We start from the raw sequence: 24,732 nt of genomic DNA, 5'->3' as shown, positions 1-24,732 counted from the left end.
CTTCTGCATTGTGGAGCATTTTTTTTCTGTCTCTGAAGGAAACTTGTGAAAGTCCTTGTGTTGAAAAAATAAAAGCAGTTGATTGGTTAGTAGGGTTTTCACATTTTGTCTGATTATTTAGAGAACATCCTGGCAGGGCCCAGAAATGTAACCGAACCTGCATCCCTGACACTCATCCATTCTCTCAACGGCACATATTCTTGATAAGGGCGGCAGCAGCTCAGAGCCTATCCCGAAAGCATCAAGCAGGACTACAGACACCAGTCCAGTAGAGGGTGAAGACGCACAGGGAGATTTCAGAGAACACGAATAGCACAGACAGCATGTCTCTGCAAAGTGTGAGGAAACCAGAGTGAGTTCCCAACGTAGCCCATGTTCACATGGGGACAACATGAATCCTCCGAGCAGTAGGTGCCCCAGGCTGGAACCAAACCCAAGACCCAGGAGCTTTGAGGTAACACATCACCATTCATCTCTTAAGCTGGTTCACAACTCAGAAGTGCAGGAATGGACCCTATGCGGGTTCCAAGGTTAGGGTCAAGAGGTCAGCGAAAGTCCAAAGCCAGAAGGCCATTTTAGTAACAAGAACCAGAAACACAATCCAAAAGCCAAGGTCAAGAAACAGGCCAAAATCCAAAAGTCAGGCAAGGAGTCCAGGAAGAATTCAGCAAAGGCTAGATCAAGGGCTCAAAGAGCTGACAACAATACTGAACACAGCTTGAACAAAGAGCAGGGTTTAAATAGGTTTGGGGAGGGGAGGCGTGGTGATGTAGAGGACACTGGGTAAGCATATGTGAGCTCATTAGTTTGAGTTATGTCTGATGAGGTTGAGTAATGAGCCATCTTAATTCAAAGCAGGGATGGGTCTCTGCTGTCTGCTTGATCTGCACCTCTGCTGCACAGATGAAGTAGGCACTAGAGGTTGAGGTGCCGTCTGGTGGCGGGATGCTGGTACTGTAACATCATCCTCAATCGATTGTGTTGGTGAGCCAGTGGGTAGGTAGTACTCTTCTCTCTGGATCAGGATTTCTAAGACAATAACCCAGTATGATGACCCAGGACACCAATGTGGGAGGCAGTGTCCTTTGGGTAGAGTGCAGGAGATGTTAAACTGAGGTTCGGACTTCTCGGTCATTAAAGATGGCACTGCGCTATTTTCAAGAGTAAAGGTCTTAACGTATGGCCATCAGCCATATCACCCTGCAGCTCACAACTGGCATCCCACTGAAGCTCAGCAGGTGTGAGCCTGGTCAGTACCTGGATGGGAGACCTCCTGGGAAAACCTAAGGTTGCTGCTAAGGTCTGTGTGGGTCCTTATGCCCCAGTATGGAGATGGGGACACTATAGTATAAAAAAGGTGATGTCCTTCAGATGAGATTTAATACTGAGGCCTTGACTCTGATCTCTGTCCCGGGGCGTTCCTCGAAGAGAGTAGGGGTGTCACCCTGGCATTCTGGCCAAATGTCCCATTGGCCTTTACCAATCATGGCCTCCTAATATTCCCATTCTATCAACTTCATCACTCTGCACTCTTCCCCACTGATAGCTGGTGTGTGGTGAGTGTACTGGTGCACTATGGCTGCTGTCACATCATCCAGGTGGGGCTGCACATTGGTGGAGGTGGAGGGGAGTCCCCATTACCTATAAAGTGCTTTGAGTGGAGTGTCCAGAAAAGTGCTATATAAATGTAAGCAATTATTATTATTAACCCTCAGTTAGGCTTGTGACAAAGATAAAATTCACCCTGGGCTTGCACAGCCTGGCCTCCTTAAAGATCACCCTTAATCCAACTGTTAAAGCAATTCCTCCCACCTTGCACTGATCTCCTGTGTCCTGGGATACTGGTCCCAGCTGGTGAGTAGGGCCTGCTGTGTATCACCCAGGAGGAACTGCACTACACTGGTGGATGATGTTGTTCCACTTCTATACTGTATGTAAAGTGTTTTAGGATCCTTTTGGGATGAAACAATATAAACTGCTACTCTTACATGAACAAATCATCAAATAAAATATTTTTGCTGTATTCCTCACTGCTATCTGAGAACAAAGCTTCCATTGATTAACCTCAGACATTCTTGCTGTCCATGAAACACAGAAATCAACTTACAGTACCTGCATTTTGATTCTTCTTCTCTACAGAAGTCCATGCTTAGTCAAAAAAGAATTTCCAGCTTCTGTTGTTCCTGTTGTATAGTTTTCAGGCCCTTACCAGCATGTACAGTATGTAAAATGCTTCCAATGCAAACAGAGTCAGTACAGTTTGATTTCTCATCTGGTTGTGTTAATGTAGCGATTGTCTCTAAGGGTTATCTATAAACTTTTGAATGAAAGCTGATAGTGACCAGGCTATATGCTTGGAATGCAGTTGTTATTAAACACAAATTACATGGCATACCTGTTTTGTGTTTCACATTTGTTTCACATTTGCAGTTCCCACATTTGTGAGCACATGTAAAATTTAATCTTGGACATTGACAACAACTAGTCCCCTGTTGACAATCTCAGAGAGGCCTTTCAGTGCTCTCTGAATTCAGCAGTGTCTGCACTGTGCCTCAAACGCTCTGACTAACAGCAGACTTGTATTAAGTTCTGTACTATGTAACTGTTAAAGACATTATGGAAATTGGCAATATTTAGAAAAACTAGCTTTCTAATGAGACAAGAAAAATACTACTGTCTGTAAATTGTCTACTATTTACAGAGAATTCTTCTCATCGAAGGTTATCTTCTTTAAAAAAAGAAATAATACAATTTAAAGAGTATTTAAATTATACCGTATTTATTGTGAAAAATGTAATTTCTGACTTTGTTGCCCAATACTTTTGGAGGTATTTATGCAATCACTAGGATAATTAATTCTCCCGGAGAATGAAAGAATTTTTTTTTTAACTGAAACTCAACATTCTTTGCATATGCCTTACTGATCCTGTAAATATTAAAGATTGAAACAGAAGTTTTGTAAAACTTAAAATTAAAATTCAGAAGGAAATGGTTTCATACAAGTTGCGTAAAACTGAGCAAATTTGATTTTCTAAAAATCCAGGCTGTGTGATTCATGTTCAGATGATTACTTTGTGCATACATTATTCATACTAAAACAGTGGCCTTGGATTTATTAACTTTCATTAAAGCCTCACATTTGAAACTTTTGACGTATTAGATTGTGACACAATAAACCTCAAACCTAAAAGCACTGAATAAAAAGGCACCTGCAGGCACAGTGGAAGAATTGTAGTTGGTTTAAATGACTTGACTTCAAAGTGTTAATACAGTTACCATATACTAACAGGTAAAATGAGTAGAATGCAGTAGTTTTTGCCATAAGAGGATCTGTACACCCTGCAAACATTACACCATTACAACATTGTGGATCACTGTGGCTCAAAATTGTCTTCTAAACAGTTTTTCAAACACTCTCTAAGCGTTTTGCTGCTTATTTATGCATGTAATTGCATTTCCGCTGGCATTTCTTTCAGCATTTTTCAAGTGACTGAACAAGTCTCCTATTCTGGGATTGCTTGGTCATCCTGTTTGTTATTGAGCACTGAAGCCCTGTTTGGTGTGCTGTGGTCTGAAGGAACCCCAACACAGCTCTCAGGATCTGGCAATGCCTTTGTGTACAAAGAACAAATATCATAGAAATATTTATATTAGCTGATTATCCCTCAAAGGATATTCCTATCACTTAATGTTCAAGCATGTTAAATGAATTATTATTTATACAGGCAGAGAGAGGGAAAGATGTGTGAATTCTCCCATTCAGCAATACTACTACTAATAGTAATATAACAATAATAATAATAAACATTGTTTTATATAGAGCCTTTGAAAGTAAAGCCTTAGAGAGCTTCACAGTAAGCGTAAAAAACAATTGAAAAAAGTTAGAAGGATAGATGACAAAATAGGCACATATACTGTACAGAATATAGAAAATCAAGTGGTTAATAATTCCTTACACTTACGTTACACTTACGTAATATAGCAATATTACTAAAATAGCAATCTGGCCCTCTGCCATGGCCAGAGAGGAGAGATTGCGCAAAGAAAACTGTACCTGGAGCAATAATCAAAACATGGAAAAAATAGAAATAAAAAATATTTCAGTTTTGCAAAAAGGGCTTGCAATACTATTACTCCAGAGAGTGAAGTACTGTCCTAATATGTTAATACATCCACTTTTCAAAATGTTTTGCTCTCATGTATTACTCTCTTAATAAACTCATCTTTTTTTCTTAAACTGCATTTAAAGTGTTTTTCGTGCTTATTCCACCTCTTGCCAGTTCTCCAGCTTCAAAACGTGAATATGCTGTACATAGTGAGCCACCCCAGCTCAGGCGATATCTCTGTGCTATACAGAGAGGGATATACTTCTTCTCACTAGGCAATTGCGTTACTTAGATCAGTAAGAAAAAAACATTGAACACTTTTGGGAAAGGCTGTCCCAGTAAACCAACAATGCATTTAAGGCAGTTCATTAACATCACCAAGTGCTGAACTGGAACCTGGTTTAATTTACGGATTAGTTAGCACTTGCCTACTCTGAAAGGAACTGCTTTTACTGGAATCCTCTGCTGCGGTTTCTTAAAGCTGCAAGAGCCCCTAAACTTAAACAAACTGAAAGAAGGAAATTATCTCAACAGTGTTGCTGCATCTTTACTGCCACACCACAGCGATGCCATTTTTCTCTTTTGAATTGTCTGTTGTTCATGTCAAAGAAAGTCGATTTGGAAGTCTCAGATGTTGTGCCTTATGTCACATATGTTAGATGTTTGTTTTGGGTCACTTACTTTTGTGGTTCAAATACCGTTCTGTCAATAACTCCTCAACCGCCTGGTCTTGATTGACCATGAAGAAACGCTGGGAGGGAAGTCAACATATGCACAAAACTAAAGAATGAAACAGCTGGCAGACGAAAAACAAGCAAAAATATAATGACCCTTTATGTGTAAGATACAGGCTGTTGAAACTGCTCTTGGCCGTACTCTTAAGAACACAAGAAAGGTTGCAAAAGAGAGGGAAAAGAAGTCTCTCCTGTTCCTTCCACATAGTTTCCACTTGTGCCCGCTGGCTCATGTGCCAGTGTTCACTCGGGAGAAGTCTGCTGGGTTGACTTTATTAATGTGTTTGAAGATATCGCCAGTGTTCCCACGTACTGAATCAACAGTAAACATACATGACAATGTTTGCCTTTTGCTTCACAATTGTATACAAATTAAAATTGCTTAAATGTCGCTTTGGACTGAATTGAAGAATTAGTTACAACAGAGTTATAAGGATGGCTTCAGCACATTTACCATCCCTCCATACTTTTCTAACCGCTTCTCACAATACAGGGTTACAATACAGCCACCACATACCCTGGCAAGCAATGGGCAGGATACACCCTGGATGGGAAGCCAGTCCACTGCAGGCCACACAGACACAAACACAATCTCTCACGCCAGGGCCAACCTTCCCAGAAGCCAATTAACCTACCAGCATGCCTTGCACTCTAGGAGGAAACCCAGGCAAACATGGGGAGAACATGCAAACGCCACGCAGATAGTGCCCTATGTTCAGAATTGAACCCAGGGCACCCACACTGCGAGGAAGCAATGCACACAACTGCACTACCATGTCTCCAAATTAGAAAATGCTGGCCATCTGAGCTATTTCCCCACTCCTCACTTAAAGCCATCTGGACGACACCACACTCAAAGGCTCCAGGAGAAGTCCTGACAGCCCCCTTCCCCAGGCGGATCAGCTGCACACACAGCCAGCTGAGATGGGTTCAGCAGACGCTAATGTCAGCTTCCTGTCACATCAGAGGAGGCCTAAAGGCCAAGGGGTGAGGCTGCTTTCACCCAAAGTACTGAACCAGGAGCTCAGTTTCCTTAAATAGCAGCTGGAGTATGAGAGATGAGATACTTCCTTTGCTGGTTCTCAACCTGTACTGGCAGGAATGAAGGGATCATGCCAGGACCTTCCACCTTCAAGTAATACTCACAATGATCTTGAATTTGTCAACAAGGTCTTGTCACACCTCATCTATTATTCATTTAGACCGCAGCTATGATTTCTCTAATAATCTCCCTGAGCCACTGTGCTCTTACGAAGCAGGAGAAAATAAGGTGATTGTAAACACCTTCTGGAGAACAGTACAGTGCAGCACACAAGAACTGGGGCATTATTTTATAATAAGGCCCAAAAAAGAATTAAATGAAATTAAAACAGTCTTTGTTGCATGTGAATAAAGACCAATTTGTTTGAACAAATAGCAAAAAGTAACAACAGTTACCCAGCAAACATTTTATATAGACACTGTAATAGAAAAGCAAAATATTCTACAATATACAGTACAGTATATAAAAAACATTTCCCATTGAATTTCCATTTTTCCATTTCCAGTAAAAAAAGCTTTTCCATTGGAACGTCTGAAGACATTATTTGAAAAAGTGCATTTGAATAAAACAATTCTCAATGCTAAAAAGATTTTTCTAATTTCCTAATTTCAAAATAATAAAATATTAGTTACTGTATGTGGCTACATTAAAAGTTTAAATGTGATTTTAAAACCAAAACAACTACTGCAGATTAAGAAAAATCCAGTCCAGAATTTCAAATGTCAATTTAAATATTCAGGCATATATTAGAAAACTAAACCAAATTACATTTAGAATATTTATAAATACAAATGACATTGCTTAAACAGTTTATGAAGTGAACACTGTAATTCCCAATGATTTTTACAATGCTTATCCTATCAGTATACATTTAAGTAAGCTCAAAATTAGGTATTGTTGAATTGCCTGTAGAATAACGTAAAACCGTTTTCATCTGCAAGGCAGCGTAACAAAGGCACTAAATCATAAACCCACTAAGGAGTAACTTCCACTATAGCACAAACACGTGTGAGGTCATTAGTTTGAGTTATGTCTGATGAGGTTGACTAATGAGCCATCTTAATTCTTTACTCCACTTCACTTAAGTACTTGCAAGGGTGGCTCAATGCTTACTAGGATACAATGAGACAGGTCAGAATGTTTAAATTGCACTTAAATTGAAAGTTGCAATATGTAGATTCAGCATTACTCGAGCACTGGATTTTAACATTAAATTGTGCATTTGAGATGAAATTCAATGCTTAATGTCCATGTGGGGTCAGGGCAGTGAAACGAAGGTGAAATACTGGTCACTATAAAATCTAACCTGAAACTGCTTTTGAACATACTTGTATAATTGTTTAGCTGTTCACATGTTTCCAGTATTGACAGGAGTAGCGAAGAGTTAACCGATATTACACACTTACTGAGCACTGACATTAAGCACTCATTTTCACCCCAGGAAAGGTACAATGGGTATAATCCTGATCCTTACTCCAAAGTCTCATAAATACACAGGAGACGAGATGAGGATGGGAGAGATCTGCGAAAAACTGCAATACTGTCAAATGGATAAGTTGTGGAACTCTGTTAAGAGGACTTTAGGAATGGGAAGTTATTTGGTGGACTCAATATTAGAATAAGCTCATCAGCACAGCAGGAACGAATGGTGAAGAGCAATAAGGAAAAAAAGTTTGTTTTTTTTTCCAGTGGACATTCTTTAACACCCCTTCAATCCCAAACAAGGTTTCATTCTGTGTTTGGTAGAAAGATTCAGTGTGGAACCGATTCATTAATAAGTGTGAATCTGGTTTCTTGCTATTTCTTTGGGCTCTGCTTCCTTCTTGTCCTCTTATAAATGAAATGTATTTAACCTTTGAAAAGAATGAAAAACAGGCTCCTGATACTGTATACTTAATGTGGAAAAGATTCAAAGTGCCAGGGCACCCCAGCACCTTGTCAGTCATTGGTACTGTACATTAGCAGTACATTATGGTACAGAAAGACTGTATTGTAATCTCTTGAGCTGCATTTAAGGATGAAAAAAAAACTTTAAGGAAGGGCAACATATACTGTAGGTTCTGCTGTGATACACAGCCAAATGACAGCAGCAAACAGCTTTTCCTGACTCCAGCTTAACAAACAGTAAGACCATCAGGATGCTAAGACGGCTCTGCAATGATTTTAATGAACAAACACACACATAAAAAAACACTTTTTTAAAACCGATTAATCTAACCAATTTTCTGCTCCACTTTTTAAATGTTGTTTACCAGTATGAATGAAAGGAATGATAAAATTATGGTGTTATTTTCCAGATGGAAAGGATTGTGTAATTTGTTTTCACCCTTCCAACACAAACTAATCGCTGACAATTAAGAAACATCGGTCATTTTCATAAAAAATGTCATTGCACAACTGGGATTAATATGTTTGTAATTCAAAAATTACATAATGTGTCATTGGAAGGTAATTCTATTAACAAAGGCCTAAATGCAATTTAATATATGTACTGTTTTTTAATAATCACAAATAACAGTGTATGTAATGATAAGTACAACTTAAACCATTCTTTTTTGTGTAACACGACAAAGAACTGAAGGAAAATTAGGCTTCTTTGTTAGTAGACGTCTTTCTATTCAGAATCATAGTTTGTATTCTAAGTTCCTGTGCATTTCCTAATCAACATGTTTGACTAAAGATATAAATATGTTATATATTAGCCTGAAAAACTCTGTCAAGAGTCAATTTTTTTCATTTTACATACTAAGTAACTCTTTGAGTTTGAAGTGTTTTACCTGTGAAGTACAAAACCACTAAGCAAAGGGCTCCTTGGCTCGTGTCTACAAGGAGAGGCAGGGATTAGTTCAAAGATACGTCATCGATTCTCGGTTCTCTCTCTCTTTCGCCTGCGCAACGGCGACGCTGATGCACTGCAGCCACTCCTCCGCGTTCTTCTCGTCCTTGGCCTTGAAAACGTAGGTCTTGCTCTCGGTGAAGATCTCGAAGGCCCGGGGGAGACTGCGGTCTCTGCGCTTCTTCGCCACCGCCTTCACACTCTGCACCTTGCTGAGCTCAATGGGGCTGTCGTCCAAGTCGTCTTTCTGAAAAGACGGATTGGATTCCTTACAGCGCTGTCCATCACACACAGAAGACTACACGGCTGTGCCATAGAAATGCTACAGTACAACTGCATTCTTGTTAAACAAACAAAAACTGCATCCACCAGTTAGAGGCAGAGTTGTTGTTCGGTGTAATAGTAGTTATTTGAAGAAAATGCCTACTGAAGAATTTACTACACGGGCGGCTACTGTTTCAGAGCTGAACAGAAAGGTAGCTAGGAAACAAGAATGTGTGAGTTTTATGAGCATCAGAAAATAATGCATGTAGGCTTTGGATGATGGATGTTAAAATGAGTCTAAAACTTTAATTTGACCATTTGGGACTTGTGTGTAAATGTCAATAATAAACACCGACATTACACCTTTTGACATTCAAGTGTTGCCAGATCTTTGGCAACATCTTTTGGCAAAACACTAGTAGTTAATGGGCTGCAAATCTTCCTAGAGATCACATCAGCTGAAAGGTTTCCAGCAGGGATGTATTCTCCACGTTTTGACTTCTTGTAGCCACTTTTGGCACACTGCTGCCCGGGTAAATCTGCTTTGAATTAGTGGAAACTTTGTGACCAATGTAAAAATCTCTGACCAGGTTACCACACAAGGATATAACATTTGGTCAAGGCACTTTGGTCATGAACGCCACGGGCTCTGAGTGAAGGAAGAGAGAAAAACTTTGAGATGACAAAAGACAGAACAAGGCATTTCTTTACAAGCTGTGACTGGCCTTGGATTGATGAAAGGGTAACTACATCAAAAGCAAACAGCGTGCTATTTGATAAGGTTTGAAAGGGCCCTATGCGTCCAAATATTGTTTAGCAGATGACAAATGGTTTACACATGCACCACGAGACAACAGAAAATGGATTGTCAAGAGGAATCAGCAACAAAGAAATCTAAATGTTCTTTAGAATATCTGGCTCCAAAGGAGATAATATGGACATGACAGTCACTCTGTAGCCAAGACCCCTGTGAATTTATATTGAAATACTGTATCTTGTTCCTTATTTTGATGGTAAACTTCCTAATCCGCTTTCCTTCTCTGTAAATGTTCCTTCCAAATGGGAAGAATGCAGCCACACAATGTCCTTTCTGTTGAATGATATCAGGTTTAGCTGCAAATCCACTCAAAGTTTAAGGTTGTTTACAGAGCAAAACCAGAAGCAGACTTACTACACTGGAGGGCTGGGTGCTTAATATGCAAACTCTGTTACCCATGCATGTTACACCCTGCATTCCTGAGACCTCTCTGCGTGCAAGCCCATTCTCTGCACACTTCCATAAAACACAGTCCTTTGCCGTTCAGGTGCTTTCTGTTGCGTGACATGTACAGTAAATGTATAAAAAAAAGGTCTGCCTTCATCACTAAAATTAAATTGAAAGACAATTTCATATCGACGTAAAAATACCAGGTGCTGCATCTAAAGTATAAAAAGAATGAATGACCTTTTGCCTCATGGTCAAGTGGGAGTGAGTCATGTTGAGATTGCCATACAGATCACACCGACAAGAGAGCCAGAGGAGGGTAATCTTGTTCCGGACCCTCTGCTCTCTGCCAAAGATGGCCCTTATTCAAGCCTTCCATGACCTAATGCTGAACACTGACTCAGAATCACGCACAAAGCTTGTTTGTTGGATGTATTAGTGTAAGGAACATTGAAGGCATCGCAAGATGTCTTTGATTTCAATTAGTTCAATTTAAAGTTCGTCGCCGGGGTCCCCTCAGGGAGGTCTTTTACTGGAACTGTGCTTTTTTTGTCATTTCTGTGTACTCTCTAGAGTAACATTGGAGTGATATTCTAGGGCTCCACAATGTCTGGCTTGTGTTTTGTAATGTCATCATGATGGCTTGATTACAAGAAAGAAGAAAAGTCAGAAGGAAAAAAGAAAGAAAACACACCGCTGCATGTTCACCGAGGGCGAAATGGAGACCTACCGATTTTCCTTTCCGAAAAAGGAGCTGGTTTCCCGCCAGAGTGAAGTAACGGGTTTTCCATCTTTTGATGAACCTCCACCGGACTTGCTTTTCCTTCAACTTGCCTTCAATGAGAGGCTGCCCATCCTGGTTTACCACTGCTCAGACAACAGGACGCCACTTTAATGCACATTCAGTTCAGTCGGGAGAAATCACTGGAGTGGTATTTTCACAGGCGGGCTCGTCTCTTACAATACCTCAGCCGCCTAACGATCTCTTATGCTTGCTTTCTGATGGATTATTTCCTATTTTTTTAATTTGTGCTGACATATTTTTGAGAGTCTGCTTTTACCACGGCAAGACAAGTTAAAGATTTCTAGGGGCTTCACACAACCCCTTCCCTGTCCCGCGGTATTGCGACACGATCTAGCTTTATGGCTAGTGGAGCTAAAAAAAAGACCACACGCCTGCAGTGGGGTGCTTGATTTCAGCCATTCAAGCCTGCTTGACAAGTTAAATCCACAAACGGTGTACCTTCCCACACTCTGGAGGATAGTGATGGAGAAGGTTTAATGACCATGGCCTACAACGAAACAGAAAAGGCTGTATTCCAGCTCATTTCCTAATGTTATATCCTTCCTAAAGGAGTATATGTCCTTGGAAGCAACACTCATGTCAACTTGGATTGAAGGCACTGAGCCCCCGTGTCTATTTAAATACAAGCATCATGTCTGGGTCACACTCTGTGCGCAGTTTATACTTTCAGTGTTAATGTTGTGCCAGAAAATCAGGAACGTGGGTCTTGTTCCAAATGCTGAATAACAGAGCATTGTCCTCTCTGGGTTGTATTTGATATTTCCATCTCACCAACTGTAATTTTACTCCCTTTCTCTTTGGGATTTGCTCTGGCTGAACTATGAGTTCCAACTGTTGGGATCTAGGCTCATAAGTCTAAGGGTATTTTTGGTATAAGACACAGCCCATCACTGCTGAGAAACCGTGAAGCGGGAAAAATCACGTAGAATCTACAGAGTTGGTTGTCCTTCCCTGGAAAGAAATTCCACTGCACTGACAATAACAGCATTGAAAATCATTTGGAATGAAGCCACGGATGATTGTAATACTTTAAGAAAACATCACCTTCACCTCAATCTGTCCTGTTTATATTTGTGTGTCACAAGTAGTAGGGTTTCATGGACAAAGTCAAGTCTTTTAAACCAATTATACTTTGGTAATATTTTACATTAGGTTCTCCAGAGTACAAAGTTTTTGCAATCTGGGATAGATTAACAGGCTGTTAACGTGGTATCTTTAACCTGGATATAACTGATCTCTGCTAATGATAAATTACTAGACATGTACACTTACAGATGTTTCACTGTGTAAGTGTGTTATTCTGTGTTAATAGCTTAACAGGTTGTTAATTATGCATTTAGAACTTCAGTTCATTTTAATGCAATTTAAATCATGAGATGAGACTACGAATGGAGAAAAACAGAGCCACACAAATAGAATTAAGATGAATGAAGATCATATTTCAAGTTCAGGAAGGACAAGGGTAATTATCACCCATACAATAACAAAAACATTGTGTCTGGTATATAACAGATGTAGTCAAGAATAAACGTGATGTAGTGAAATCCCTTAATAGAAAAACTATTAGAAACTACCCTGTGTTTCTTTTATGTCCATACATATGTTGTTACTGTTATTACATCTGTAGTCTGCCTACACAAATGTCGAAATGTTTTCTAGTCTTATACCATGAAAGCATAAGGGAAACAGTGGGATAGGTGACTCAGCATTATCATTAAAACTTTGATGCCAGATGTCAAAAACTCAAGCCAGCTAATGGAGCTGACAGTCATGGTGGGGGTATTCAGAAAATCCTTCTCTGGATTCCTCGGGCTTTGATGTATCCAAAATTAATAATATGGAATAGCCAAGAAAACTGTGGAGACAGTCCAGATAAAAGTAATTGGAAGCAAATGTAAGTTTCAGTGGAGTCTAAAATAACTTAAAGGATAAAAAACACAACTGTTTTTGTTCGTTCTTACAATAACATCCTGGTTACAGTCGTATTTGTTTTCTGGAAGGAGACAATGAGGATACATTCTAGGCAAAAGTGATGTACTGTATGTCAATAAACTCATATGATCTTTTTAGATTAGTCCAAACGAATTACAGAACTGTTCCTTGACCAAAATCATCAAATCTCCCTTAAGTTTGAAAAACAGCCGTGCCCAGTGTAGGCATTCTGTTGCCTTATGGGTCGTCAGCTGTCTCTGATGTGCTAAAAAGGACTGGGAGCTGGACATTATGGATTTCTTCTGGAAAAAAAACCCACATACTGTATTTACAATACACATTCTTTTTAAAATCACAATGCTTTTGTTTTTTCATATGGAATCTGCATCACTTGGGATGATTTCTTCACATATAGACAGCTGCCCCAAGGTACAGAAATTTGATTCAACTAAATGAGTCCTGCCCAACCCCCCAAAAAAACAATTGAAGCCTACATTTCTTGCATTCCTTACATTCTTCAGCGTTTTCTATCCTAAAAGTGTTGTACACTTAGGAGGGCACACTCTCCATCCACAGCTGTAGTGCCTTACCTGGGTGACACGCGGCACCCATTCTGCACCAGCAGCCCCACAGCGGATTATACACAGCAGATTGTGTAATGAAACGAGAAATTTCTCCAGGAATAGAGTTCAAGTGCGATTATAGGAAGGCCAGAGTGTCACCAACAAGGACTGCAGCAGAAACCTGGATTTCTCCCTAAGTCTCCCATTAACAGCACTAACCTAGCTCTGCCTTCCTCCTGAGACCTGATGAGATCAGGACACAAGGAGACCACACTGCCACCCCAGCCTGAGCTCATTTCATTCACCAACGGCACATCGCTAGACACACAAAACTGAAAGGTGGTTGAATCTGTACATATTTTTCTCGAAGCAACTTGGTTCATGGTGATTATGAAGTGTGTTGTGATTCTTTTTAATGGTAGGGAAACGCCTAGATCTGTACAGCTCTAAATATCATAATGCCCTCATCAGGAGAGGCAATAAGGCTGGTGATTTCAGCCCCAAGAGGGCATGCTGGGATAGATGGGAAACTATCAGGGACATTGTTAACTATCTGTGGTCTCAGGTTCCCACCCTGACCTGCCTGGCCTCTGTTAGTCGGGACCGCCCACCTTCACTGTGTATAGCAGGGGCTTACTTCTTGCTGCCTAGTGAGAACAGTCCTTTTAAGGATAACAAAATTATGCCATCTTGACAAATAAAGAGCACTTCCAGTACCACTCTTCTGTGTGTTTATTGCCCACATTACAATATTCTTTCAGAGATAATAAGGGCGAAAGTTCTGATCTCTCAAAGTACAGAGTATATACTGTACACAAAGCTCATCAATTAATAATATTTATTATTTGCCAACAATGAGCTTTATGATCTTGGCAGAAAGTATTTTTAGTCATACTTCAGTTTAGAACTTGCAAAATGTGATATTTAATACAATATGTTCATACTATGCCAGCAGCCATATCACTCTGCAGCTCCCAACTGGCTACCCACTGAAGCAAAGCAGGGTTGAGCCTTGTCAACCTGGATGAAAGACCTCCTGGGAAGCTATGCTTGCTGCTGGAAGAGTTGTTAGTGGGACCAGCAGGGGGTGCCCACCCCGCGGATTGTGTGGGTCCTAATGCCCTGGTATACTAGCAGGGACACTATAATGTAGTGGGCGCCGTCTTTTGGATGAGATGTGAAACCGAGGTCCTGACTCTCAGTGGTCATTAAAGATCCACGGGCATTTCTTGATAAGAGTAGGGATTTACCCCAGTGTCTGGGCCAAATTTCCCCCTTGGCCTTGACTGTGGTCTCCAAATGGTCCCCATGTATGACTGGCTTGCACTGGCCCTGCAATGGACTGGTGTCCTGTCCAGGGTGTACCCTGCCTTGTGCTTGTTGCTTGCTGGGTAGGCTCCGGCTTCCCACGACACCGTATGGTAGAAAGCGGTTTGGCAAATGTCATGACGTTTATAATACAATATAATTCACTTATAAAGTATAATAGTTAGAACAAACTGCAAATAACCTCAGGGTAAGAAGCAGAGTTCAGGCTGTGAGGAGGATAAACGGTTTGTTACATACAGTTCATCTGCAGCAGGGCTTGGTTATCGTCACATAATGTCATTGTTAGTACTTTAATCAGTTTCCAAAACATTTGTAAATGGCATTCATGACCCCTAAGCGTACGTGTTATTGTATTTATTCAAGAATTATTCCAGTTAATAAATAATACATTAAATATTAGTGTAATACTTTAAAAAAACATATAAATAGTGTTCTGGTTAATTATCTTTGAATGTCAACATACGTAATATAAAAAGGAGAAAAAATAGTTCCGTTCAAACATTTATAATTTAGGGTGAACTCTGCAGTGGAAATGTATTCATTACTCTTAACTGAAACATCTGTAGTTAGCATTTTGCAACCTCTCAACTACCAACTATATAAAATGCAAAGTGAGTAAACATCCTACACAAACACATAAATCATTTTTAAAAGGTTTTCATTCAACCAAGGTTTGGAATAACAGTGGATGCAGGAAGAATCAACAAATGAGTCAGAGATGTAGGAATTTAAACAGAACTCTATGAGTAAAGCACTTGCCCAGCGCTGTTAACACATTTTATTTAATACTTTTAAGTAGAGAGCCAGCAGCTGTTACACTACAACCCACAACCATAAAGCCTAAACACAGGTGATGTCAGTGAAAAACACATATGAATGACATTCATTTAATAGACAAGGCTACTAAAAACAGTTAAATATAAGTTGTTAACGTTTCACTTATTGTATATATGAGACTCAGGACTTTTTAATTTAGCGTTAGTGTTTTTATTGAAAGAGCAAGAATGTTTACAGACACACGTCTGATATTTGTACCTAAACACTTGCAGAATGTCCCTGTTCATTAAGGAACTGCTAGCCACCCGAGAACTTTTAAAACTATAGAACTGTAGTTCCTTTGTTTCAGAATTTCCGTTTTGGCTTTGCTAGCAGGGTCTTTACAGCTTTCAAGTGGGATCCTGAACAGCTTTATGGAGTAACTTTGTTTGACATGCAATGAAAGCCAACTGTCCTTCCAGGGGGCTACCAGAGACTTCAAGACTCAAGAAGTCTGTCCCAAACCCGCTGCCAAATTCCTGTCTGATCTTATTAACAACAAAGAAAAAAAGAGCTTCTAGATTTTATCTTACAATGCAAGTTGTATATTTAAAAGGAATTTAGTGATTCGCAAACAAAGACAATATGAAAAAGGCACAATAATTTCCTGTAGCACACATTTTCCCAGTTCCTGGTTTTCAATCAATGCTGTTTCATTACAACATAATCCGAGAAAAGGTTACTGATGAAGGCTGTGTACATGGAAGGCTTGGTAAATGTAATCATTATTGATTAGTAAGATGAATATTTGAATGTCTATCAAGCCCCATGTATTACGTGGCCAGTCTCCTGCGATATGTAGACTGGTCTGCCATTGACGTCTTCAACGTGCACTTTGCTGGACACTGTCTTTTACTAATCCTAGACAATTGGCTTTTTCTGCATGAGTGTACACGCCAGTATCATGTAATAAAATGTGAGACAGCTAGCCTGTTTTGTGCCGTTGTGTATGCAGCGCGAGCACTACACCTTTATTCCTGATCTTTGACTTCTTTATTTTCACCTTTAGTGAAAGAGGGTGGGAACTGCAGCTTGCTTAATCTTCATCTGCTTCAATTATCCGCTGCAGATTTTCATGTTATATTTGTTTGCTAATTATACTTGTGTTTCAGAAGACATTTGCATGCTAGTCTTGGATACAATATGATACGAGATTCAGAATTAATTCAGAAGCACCAGTTGTGGGGTTGTGTTCAATTGCCTGCAAATAAAAATACAAGAACAGAGATCACCTGGTTGTGTTCGTTTAGCTCCAGTGTTCACCAGTCCCCATGCTAAGAAGACAGATTATCAACCTCCACTGCAGAAAAGACAAGTGAAAAATGCAGATCCAGCAATAACTCCGCTGTATGCTTCCAAACTAACCAGGACCATTGTCCAATTATTATTGGATAATAATTATTTATGCGGCATGTGCATTCCAAAAATACGTTTGCAAGGAGATTCTGGACAAAGGAACTGATCAAAGTTTTGCATTGATTTAAGTATTTTTAAAAGCACTTCTTGGCCGACGGAGTGCACTTTCTTGTCATCTACGAATATTTTCAAAATTGAAAAACCTTGGGGTTATATTCGATTCTGGCTTAACATTCGACCCACATGTACAGCATACTGTCAAAACATCTTTTTTTCACCTTAGAAATATCGCAAGACTACGCCCTATGCTATCATTAACTGTGGCTGAAAAGCTGATCAACATATTTGTATTCTCTCGAATTGACTACTGCAATGCTCTGCTCCCTGGGGTATCTAAATCTACTCTGAACAAGCTGCAGTATGTCCAAAATTCAGCAGCCAGAATCCTGACCAGATCTAGTGCAAGTGTTCACATTACTCCTATCCTGGAGTCCTTGCACTGGCTTCCGGTCAAATTCCGCGTAGACTTTAAAATCCTCATGCTCACCTACAAGGCTTTACATGGCTTGGCACCTCAATACCTGTCTGAACTTTTATCGCCCTACTCCCCACCTCGCAACCTCCGCTCTTCAAATTCTGCCCTCCTTACTGTCCCCCAAGCCCATCTACATTGTATGGGTGACAGGGCCTTCTCCTGCTATGCCCCCAAGCTCTGGAACTCCTTGCCCAAGGATATTAGAGAGTCACCTTCTCTAAACTCCTTCAAATCCAGACTCAAAACCCTCCTTTTCAGAAAAGCCTTTACTTAACTGGTTCCATTCTTCACCCCTCTGCTCTTCTTAATACCATCTTCCACGGTCTCCTCTATTGTTATTGTTGTATTGCTGTAATTATAATTGTGTCCTGTCTTGTGAAATTTTTCTTATTTATTGTTGTAGTCTTCTTATTTATTGTTATTGTCATCCTGTAAAGCGCTTTGAGAAGCCACCTTTAAAGGCGCTATATAAAATAAAGTTTATTATTATTATTATTATTATTTTGAAAAGAAAACTAGCCGTTTATCCAGTAAACCAATTTAGGTAAATGGCCTATTGGGAATTTCCTTAATTTCGTAGTGGGCCACCCCAGTTCTTGTACACACACACCTAATTAGACATGTCTCTTAAAGCACAAAAGACAAACAACAGCTCAGAAACAAGAATGGAGTGAAAGCAGTAGCATGTGACACTACTGTTGTTGCATTGGCTGACCCATAGTAACCCTCTGCAACCTCTGTGTTTGTTCCTTACATACAAAAGAGCAGCTCTGTCAGCTTGAGATCCAAATTGCTCAAGTTTAATTGACCCGAAGATATGCCTCTTTCCAAATCGGTCCACTTTTTAAGAAAAGAACTGTCCTCTGAGACCAAGAATAATGTGAACCCCCCTGTGCTGATGTAGAAATACCAGAAAACAATGCATTCCATTTACAACCAGCGCATGCCTCTGCTCTCTTGAGGAGACACACATTTACATAAACAGCTGAGCTTTCCAAGAAAAGGCAACAGATGCAAATGCACTTGTATAAACTGTAAGACACAATACAAGCCTTTTTTTTTCTTCAAGTTGTTTGTTATTGACTGCAACGGCTTCAGCTCGTAATGCTGTTTCTGATATCATTTCCATTCCATGGTAATTTCATGGTAAATTAAATCTGTTTAAAGTTTGTAAAAAGAGAATCCTAATTTTGTCCAATGTGTAAAACACAGACGCTCACTGTTTTCGCCCTCTCGCTGCTTTCTAACGTACTGTACATGATTCGCACGTGAGCAATCTTCCACTAGCATTGCTGTGTGCTTCACTTTGTTTTCCCAGGAATCCCACTGGCAACTGCAAAGGGACAGAAGGGATTAGCTGGCAGGAAGGCGACACGCGACTGGAAAGATGGAGCCTGAGCGAAATCTAAGCACTGGAGACCAGATCAGCCCAGGCGCCTGCAGACATGGATGTGGCTCTGAGATCGTCTTCCTCTAGGATGAGCTGTGGTCGGACACCGCGGTCATGCCAAACGGATCAGCTCCAGCTGCTGTAACCCCACAAGGTGACAAAGGTCTGACAAGAAGAGGCCTGTGGAATGAGCCTGCCCCTCATAGTGGAGTACAGCATCCTGGGCTATCAGACAGTCCTGGACTGGCTGCTTCCTCACAAAACCCACATGACAATCCTCCTAGCAGATCCACCGCAGGGAACCGTGAAGGGGACTCTGGGAAGGAACCGACACCTGGATCCATTTACAGGGAGCACATTGCAGGGGATCCTGGTTTACAGCAGGATGTCCATAATGAAATGTACCCTGAAATGCATTTCTTCAACTTTTATATGAAAAATTCGTGGCCTGGTTGCAGCCAAACTCCAACAGCTGGAATGCTTTGAATATCAAACTCCCTTACGAACTGACCTGCAGTTTCAATGCATTCCAGGCCCCAGGTGTTAAATGCAGGACGCAAATGTATAAGCTGATTTTGTCTTTAATGTTCTCCAAACTAGCAAACATGCTGTACTTGGAGTCTCAGACTCCAGGGGGGATGGTTACAATGAACAGAAAACCCTACATAATGCATTCATTTTGGAAGGTGTCTTGAATGATGTTTCACGTTCAACCACACTTCTCCGATAACCACATCCATATGATTAATATCTGTAGGAGTCCATTTCGACTTGAGACATAGTCTACAGCTATCTTAACGTAGGGCTTCACATAACTTGTAGGCAGGTATGCGCGTTTTCACTAAAGATGTGCATGTTTTCATGATCATAATAAATCAGCTATAGGATACTACCTACAGTATAGTGGGTGAGAAATACCCTGCTACCAAACATGTCCACCTTGTGACGGTACATCTGCGTCTTGTATGATATATTAAAGCACTGGCATACCAGTTGCAAAAAACATTGGTTGTATGTTTTTTTTTCGGTCTAGAGAAGCAGTTTAACTTGAAAATTAAAAGGTTTTCCTCACTTACTCACTTAATCCTCATATAAAACTAACGTACATGATGCCATGAGAGGCCAGCAGGTTGCTACTGACTAGGTTCTATACTTTGAGCATTATTACCAGCAAAACAGTCCGAGTACAACAATGTGCCAATGCAGGTTCATTTCTAAGGAAAAATACCTGTTGCCTTTTCGGGATTGTTGCACATGAAACACAGCCAGCCTCCCGTTTCCTCACTGTAGCCAAACAAGTCATAAAAACGCGCCTCTTCCAAACGCGTGTGCAGGGCTTCCAGGTCCTGCACAGAAAGAGCACACAAGGGACTGTGAGTCCTCCGGTGTTTCCCTGTTTTTCCAATGGGAAACGGCATGGGAAGAAGGTCAGTATTGCTCCATTTATGACATTTGCAATAGAAAACAAGAAGATCAGGAACACTAGAAAGAATTAAATGTCATTACCCAGTTATGTACCTTATTGGTTTCACTACCCTATGTCACTTGTGGGCTTTTTCAACATGCCCAGGCACGGTTTTCTAAAGGCTTCTAAACGTGTAACTGTCTTTCCTTTCAGACGTTCGCTCCCAACACATCTTGGTAAGTGTACATCGCCTCGGTTCAAAAGTCAAGCCCCGGAGCCCAAATCATTAGAAACTGCGCTTTGGAATGCTAAAAGGCGCATGAACACCGGGGTTAAGTAAATAAGCGAAGAATGCAAGATGTGACATTTCATTTTATACTACTTGTCCATCTGACCTCTGAATTGTCCCATATGATCATGCACATTCTGAAATCGAGTCCAGTTTCTTAAAGGAAAAGTGATATTCTTTTTAAGCTTGGATAACATGAGAATGCGAGACAGGGGCTATCTTATTTTCTAACATACCGATATCAACACCTGTAGCAAGTTTCTTTTTTTGTAAGAATTGCTAAATACAAAGGAAAGGGGTTGTTACTGTGCATATAGCTTATTATGGTCCTAGGAAAGAGTGCCCTTGTTTTGCAATGCAGATACATCATTTGTGAATACAATATCTCCCTCAGTACAATGCACGAAGAGCCTGTGAGCCAAAGGTGAAACAAACCCCACTTTACAACAGGCCTCTCCTGCTTAACGACAGATTTCTGTCTTTGCGTAACTCCTAGAAATAAACAGTAAAATCAAATTCATTTTCTTGTTTGTTTCACCACGACTGTTGCTACCCTTATAAGAGCTCACCCTGCTCTAGCTTTTTTTTTTCTTACACTGCTTCGCATATTTTCAGTCAATCCACATTCTATTAAGGTACACATTTATGTTTAAGAAATCTCAAAGGGCAAAGTACACAAAAGAAGAATTTTTTTACCAACAAAGCCCCATGAAGCACACTGTCGTCCCATTAACCACTTTCCATTCCTCGATGAAGAAAGTGTGATAATGTCACAGGACTAACACACTGCAGCATCTGGAAACGTTTTGTTTCCTGGCGTTTGTTCCAGGCACGTGTCAGCGTTCTTCACTGAGCTTGATGAGGCCAGTATTGGACTGTAATCTCAACAGCGCTCATTCATAAACTTCCACAAGTCCGTGTCCATCCTCTACTAATGAGGTCCTCTGTTCCAAGTTCCGACAAAAAAACTGCTTCACAAAAATACCACTCTCACATTGTCAAACATCGCTTCACACAAATACCACTCTCACAATGTCATATTTTTAATGTAAAGTTTATACTTCTAATGGAATGCTAGCTGTTTTTAAGAATGTTGAAGTTAATACATTTTACACTAATGTTTGCTGAAAATACCAATGATATTAGAAGTAAACTGAATAAAAGTCAGTGGTATTAAAAGGGCACTTATTTAAGTCAGAAGTGTTTAAAGCCTTTAGGATAATGCTCTCATCAGATTAAAAAACTATTTAATACTCAACACCTTTGTGAAATACACACAGAAAGCATTAGGAATCAAATCTGATTACACAGCATGAATAGGGTAGATTTACACTGTGTTTATAAACAATTGTTCTTTCTGGTTAGTGTGATCTGTAATGTCAGTCCGATGGCTTTCTACAAAGCCTAATTATTACAAAGCCTAATTATTACAAACCCTGAAAACAGATGTGCTGTGAGCACAGGATGCAGGGACTAAGGAGCTCGTACTGCAACTCAAAGATCAATAGTGTTATGCACCTTCTCAGGCCTCAACAGCACTATCAAGTATTATCTACAATGTCACGGTATATCGCTCCAAAAATGCTACAGTATGTGTTCTGGAGGATTCAGGACACAGTACCATTCCAATCTTGCAACACTTTCCCAAGGATCTCCTCTGTATCTGTTCTCACGTTTTGCTAAAAAACATGAGAAAGTAAGTACAAAACAGGTACGACATTGCATCTGCCAGAGGAGCCCCTCAGAATTTTCTGCCAAGGGACTCAAGAAGTGAATGAAAAATGTGTATGCACTCTGAGACACATTACCAGGAACTGTGTTTTCACAGAAGAGCAGTAAAACAAACAGGTCAATCATGAGCAATTGTTTTTCTGAACATTATTTGAGTAGATAGCCTCACAAAGAGAAGAGAGCATTTTTTCATTATTTTGTAGAATCTATAGTCTGGCATGAAGTATTAAGTTATTTTAAACCTGACAAATAACACATTATAATTCCTTGCTAGACATACATTGACTTTTGGGGAAATGCATTTTGAGGCCCTTTGAGGCCATGAAATCTAATTAATGCTATATATCTTACTCACTTTGGATTTAGTACCTGCCTTTGAGAGAGCACGATTACTCCCTGAAACACCCCATTCACATTATTCAGAAATAAAATAAGAAGAGTCGATAAGACTTACGAAATGACCGTGACACAAACTGCAAGTAGATAATCTATGAGAAGAATGTAGTTCACAGAAAGCATATGGGCTTATTCTCTCTGAAAAACGAGAATTTGAATTGCAAAGGCTAAATTAGTAACATCTGTCAGAAAAAAAGCAGCCTCGTTTCAAATAAATCATTTGGTGAAATTTTTATCCTGCCCCGTTAAAATCATCGGAGATTTAGAGATTCGTAATTCTTTCCAGGTTTACTGGCAAACACGAAACTCAGGGGGCTTAAGTGGGGAAAGATTAACCCCATGTTCATACGCCTGTAACTTCTCAAATAAGGGCCCTTGCTCATTCCTCTGTAAATGGGAACAGAAGTAGCTCCAATTGAATGTCACTTCATGGATCCACCTCTGTGCTGGAAAACGTATACAAATATTATCTCTATGAGGTCAGTCCCAGGTTTAATACAGTGGCATCTCTCACATTCTGTAGGAGACTTGATCAAGTGGGAGGTTAAGAAGCGCTGCCTTACTCAAACTGATGAAATGTGAGCTCATCATGTTTTGACAACTGGACAAAAGTGGGAAGTGTGCCGAAAACAATCCGCTTAGCTGTTTGAAGGTTGTTTGGATATAACCGTATACCCCAGATCTCTGCTCTTGAACTCAAATCAAGAGACTTTGATTATGACGCCATTTTTATAATATAATAAAAGTATCCACTTTCATGTCATAATTACAGAAGAAAAGAAATGACTTTTGCTATCTAGATTTTCCGGTGACTTTGTGTCACAGGTTTTGCATCTCCTGCTCTGTGTATTCTGTGCTCTCCTCCCTTTCTTATCCTGCTTAGATTGCGACATGCCCTGTTCTAAATGTCTAATCCAGTGCCCCAGTGTCATGGTGACAGAGAGCACTGTGCTATGGGAGTTGCTGTCCATCAGATGAGACATTAAACTACGGTCCTGACATCTTGGACTCTTTAAAATATCCCATGCTACAGTTTGAAAGATTAGGGGTGATAACCTCACCGTCCTGGATACATTCCACTCTGGGGTTGTGCAATCTGGACTAACAAAAGTTCTCCCTTGATTTGACTGGAGGAATCATCTCTCACTTCTCCACCTGGATATGAGAGCTGCACACCTCTATGTAAAGCCCTTTGAGAATTTGGGGACTAAAATGTGCTTTATAAATATAAGGCAATTAATTTTATTATTAACAACTGTTATTGTTTTTATTTCTTCTTAATATTTGCATGATAGTATACATACCCATGTACCCATTTCCAATACTAAATACATAATTTATTTCCAATACATCTTGTACCTCCAGCAACCTTATTTACTGCATCTCTTGCAGAAAATGCGCAGCTTCTGTATCTACATTGATGAGACAGGAAGGAGACTGGGAGACCGTTTCAGGGAACATTTCAGAGCTGTGAGGATCAAAGATCTCTCCAAGCCCATAGTTTCTCATTTGACCTCTAACAGGCATGATCATACTGATCTCTCCGCCTGTGTTCTCAAAGAGGGGTTTCTCAACTCCTATTGCAGAACGACATCCGAAACCAAAATTATCCTCTCACTAGGATCATACCTTCTCCCTTCTCTCAATGACAGACTTGCTTCCTTCTAATCCTCTCTATTCATTTGCAGGTTTTGACTTCACACCTCTCTTCTCCTCTCTCGGCTTCACACCATCTTGCTCCCTCCTGCTCCCTCCTCCTCTCCACTCCCGGCTTTTGTTCTCCCATACTTTATCGGCTGCTGAGTTTCCTCTCTTTCTCACACCTGAAGAAGGCTCCACAGCTGAAAAATTGTGTTTCTTTTCTTCTCTTTTCAGCATGGAATAAACCTTTACCAGAACACATAGCATACAGAGAATGCTTCTTCAATGGACTTTGAAATACAGTTTTGCTTTTAACTATGCATATCCATGCTCATCAGATGAAGAAATTAGTTGCACA

General features: G+C 40.2%; 1 protein-coding gene across 8 annotated transcripts in view; it reads right to left on the bottom strand.

Annotated features, from left to right (window-relative positions):
• Positions 1-6,273: 6,273 nt before the first annotated feature.
• Positions 6,274-24,732, bottom strand: part of veph1 (ventricular zone expressed PH domain-containing 1) — a 64,151-nt gene continuing 45,692 nt past the window's right edge. For 3 of the 8 annotated variants that reach the window (XM_088618749.1, XM_088618740.1, XM_088618730.1), the window contains exons 12-14: positions 20,141-20,258; positions 10,917-11,053; positions 6,274-8,965 (exon numbers count right to left, since the gene is read on the bottom strand). In XM_088618749.1, the coding sequence (XP_088474875.1) occupies positions 8,729-8,965; positions 10,917-11,053; positions 20,141-20,258 (492 nt within the window). In that variant the 3' untranslated portion in view covers positions 6,274-8,728. Of the gene's footprint in view, positions 8,966-10,916; positions 11,054-15,456; positions 16,833-18,020; positions 18,856-20,140; positions 20,259-24,732 lie in introns of those variants that run through there. The other 5 variants (XM_088618774.1, XM_088618784.1, XM_088618766.1 and 2 more) reach the window with 5 other exon arrangements.

The sequence above is a fragment of the Lepisosteus platostomus genome, chromosome 2, assembly GCF_059453375.1.
Source record: "Lepisosteus platostomus isolate fLepPlt1 chromosome 2, fLepPlt1.hap1, whole genome shotgun sequence".
In the NCBI taxonomy this organism is placed as follows: domain Eukaryota; kingdom Metazoa; phylum Chordata; class Actinopteri; order Semionotiformes; family Lepisosteidae; genus Lepisosteus; species Lepisosteus platostomus.
The sequence above is the reverse complement of the archived record's forward strand: the minus strand, read 5'-3'. Positions and strand labels throughout refer to the sequence as shown.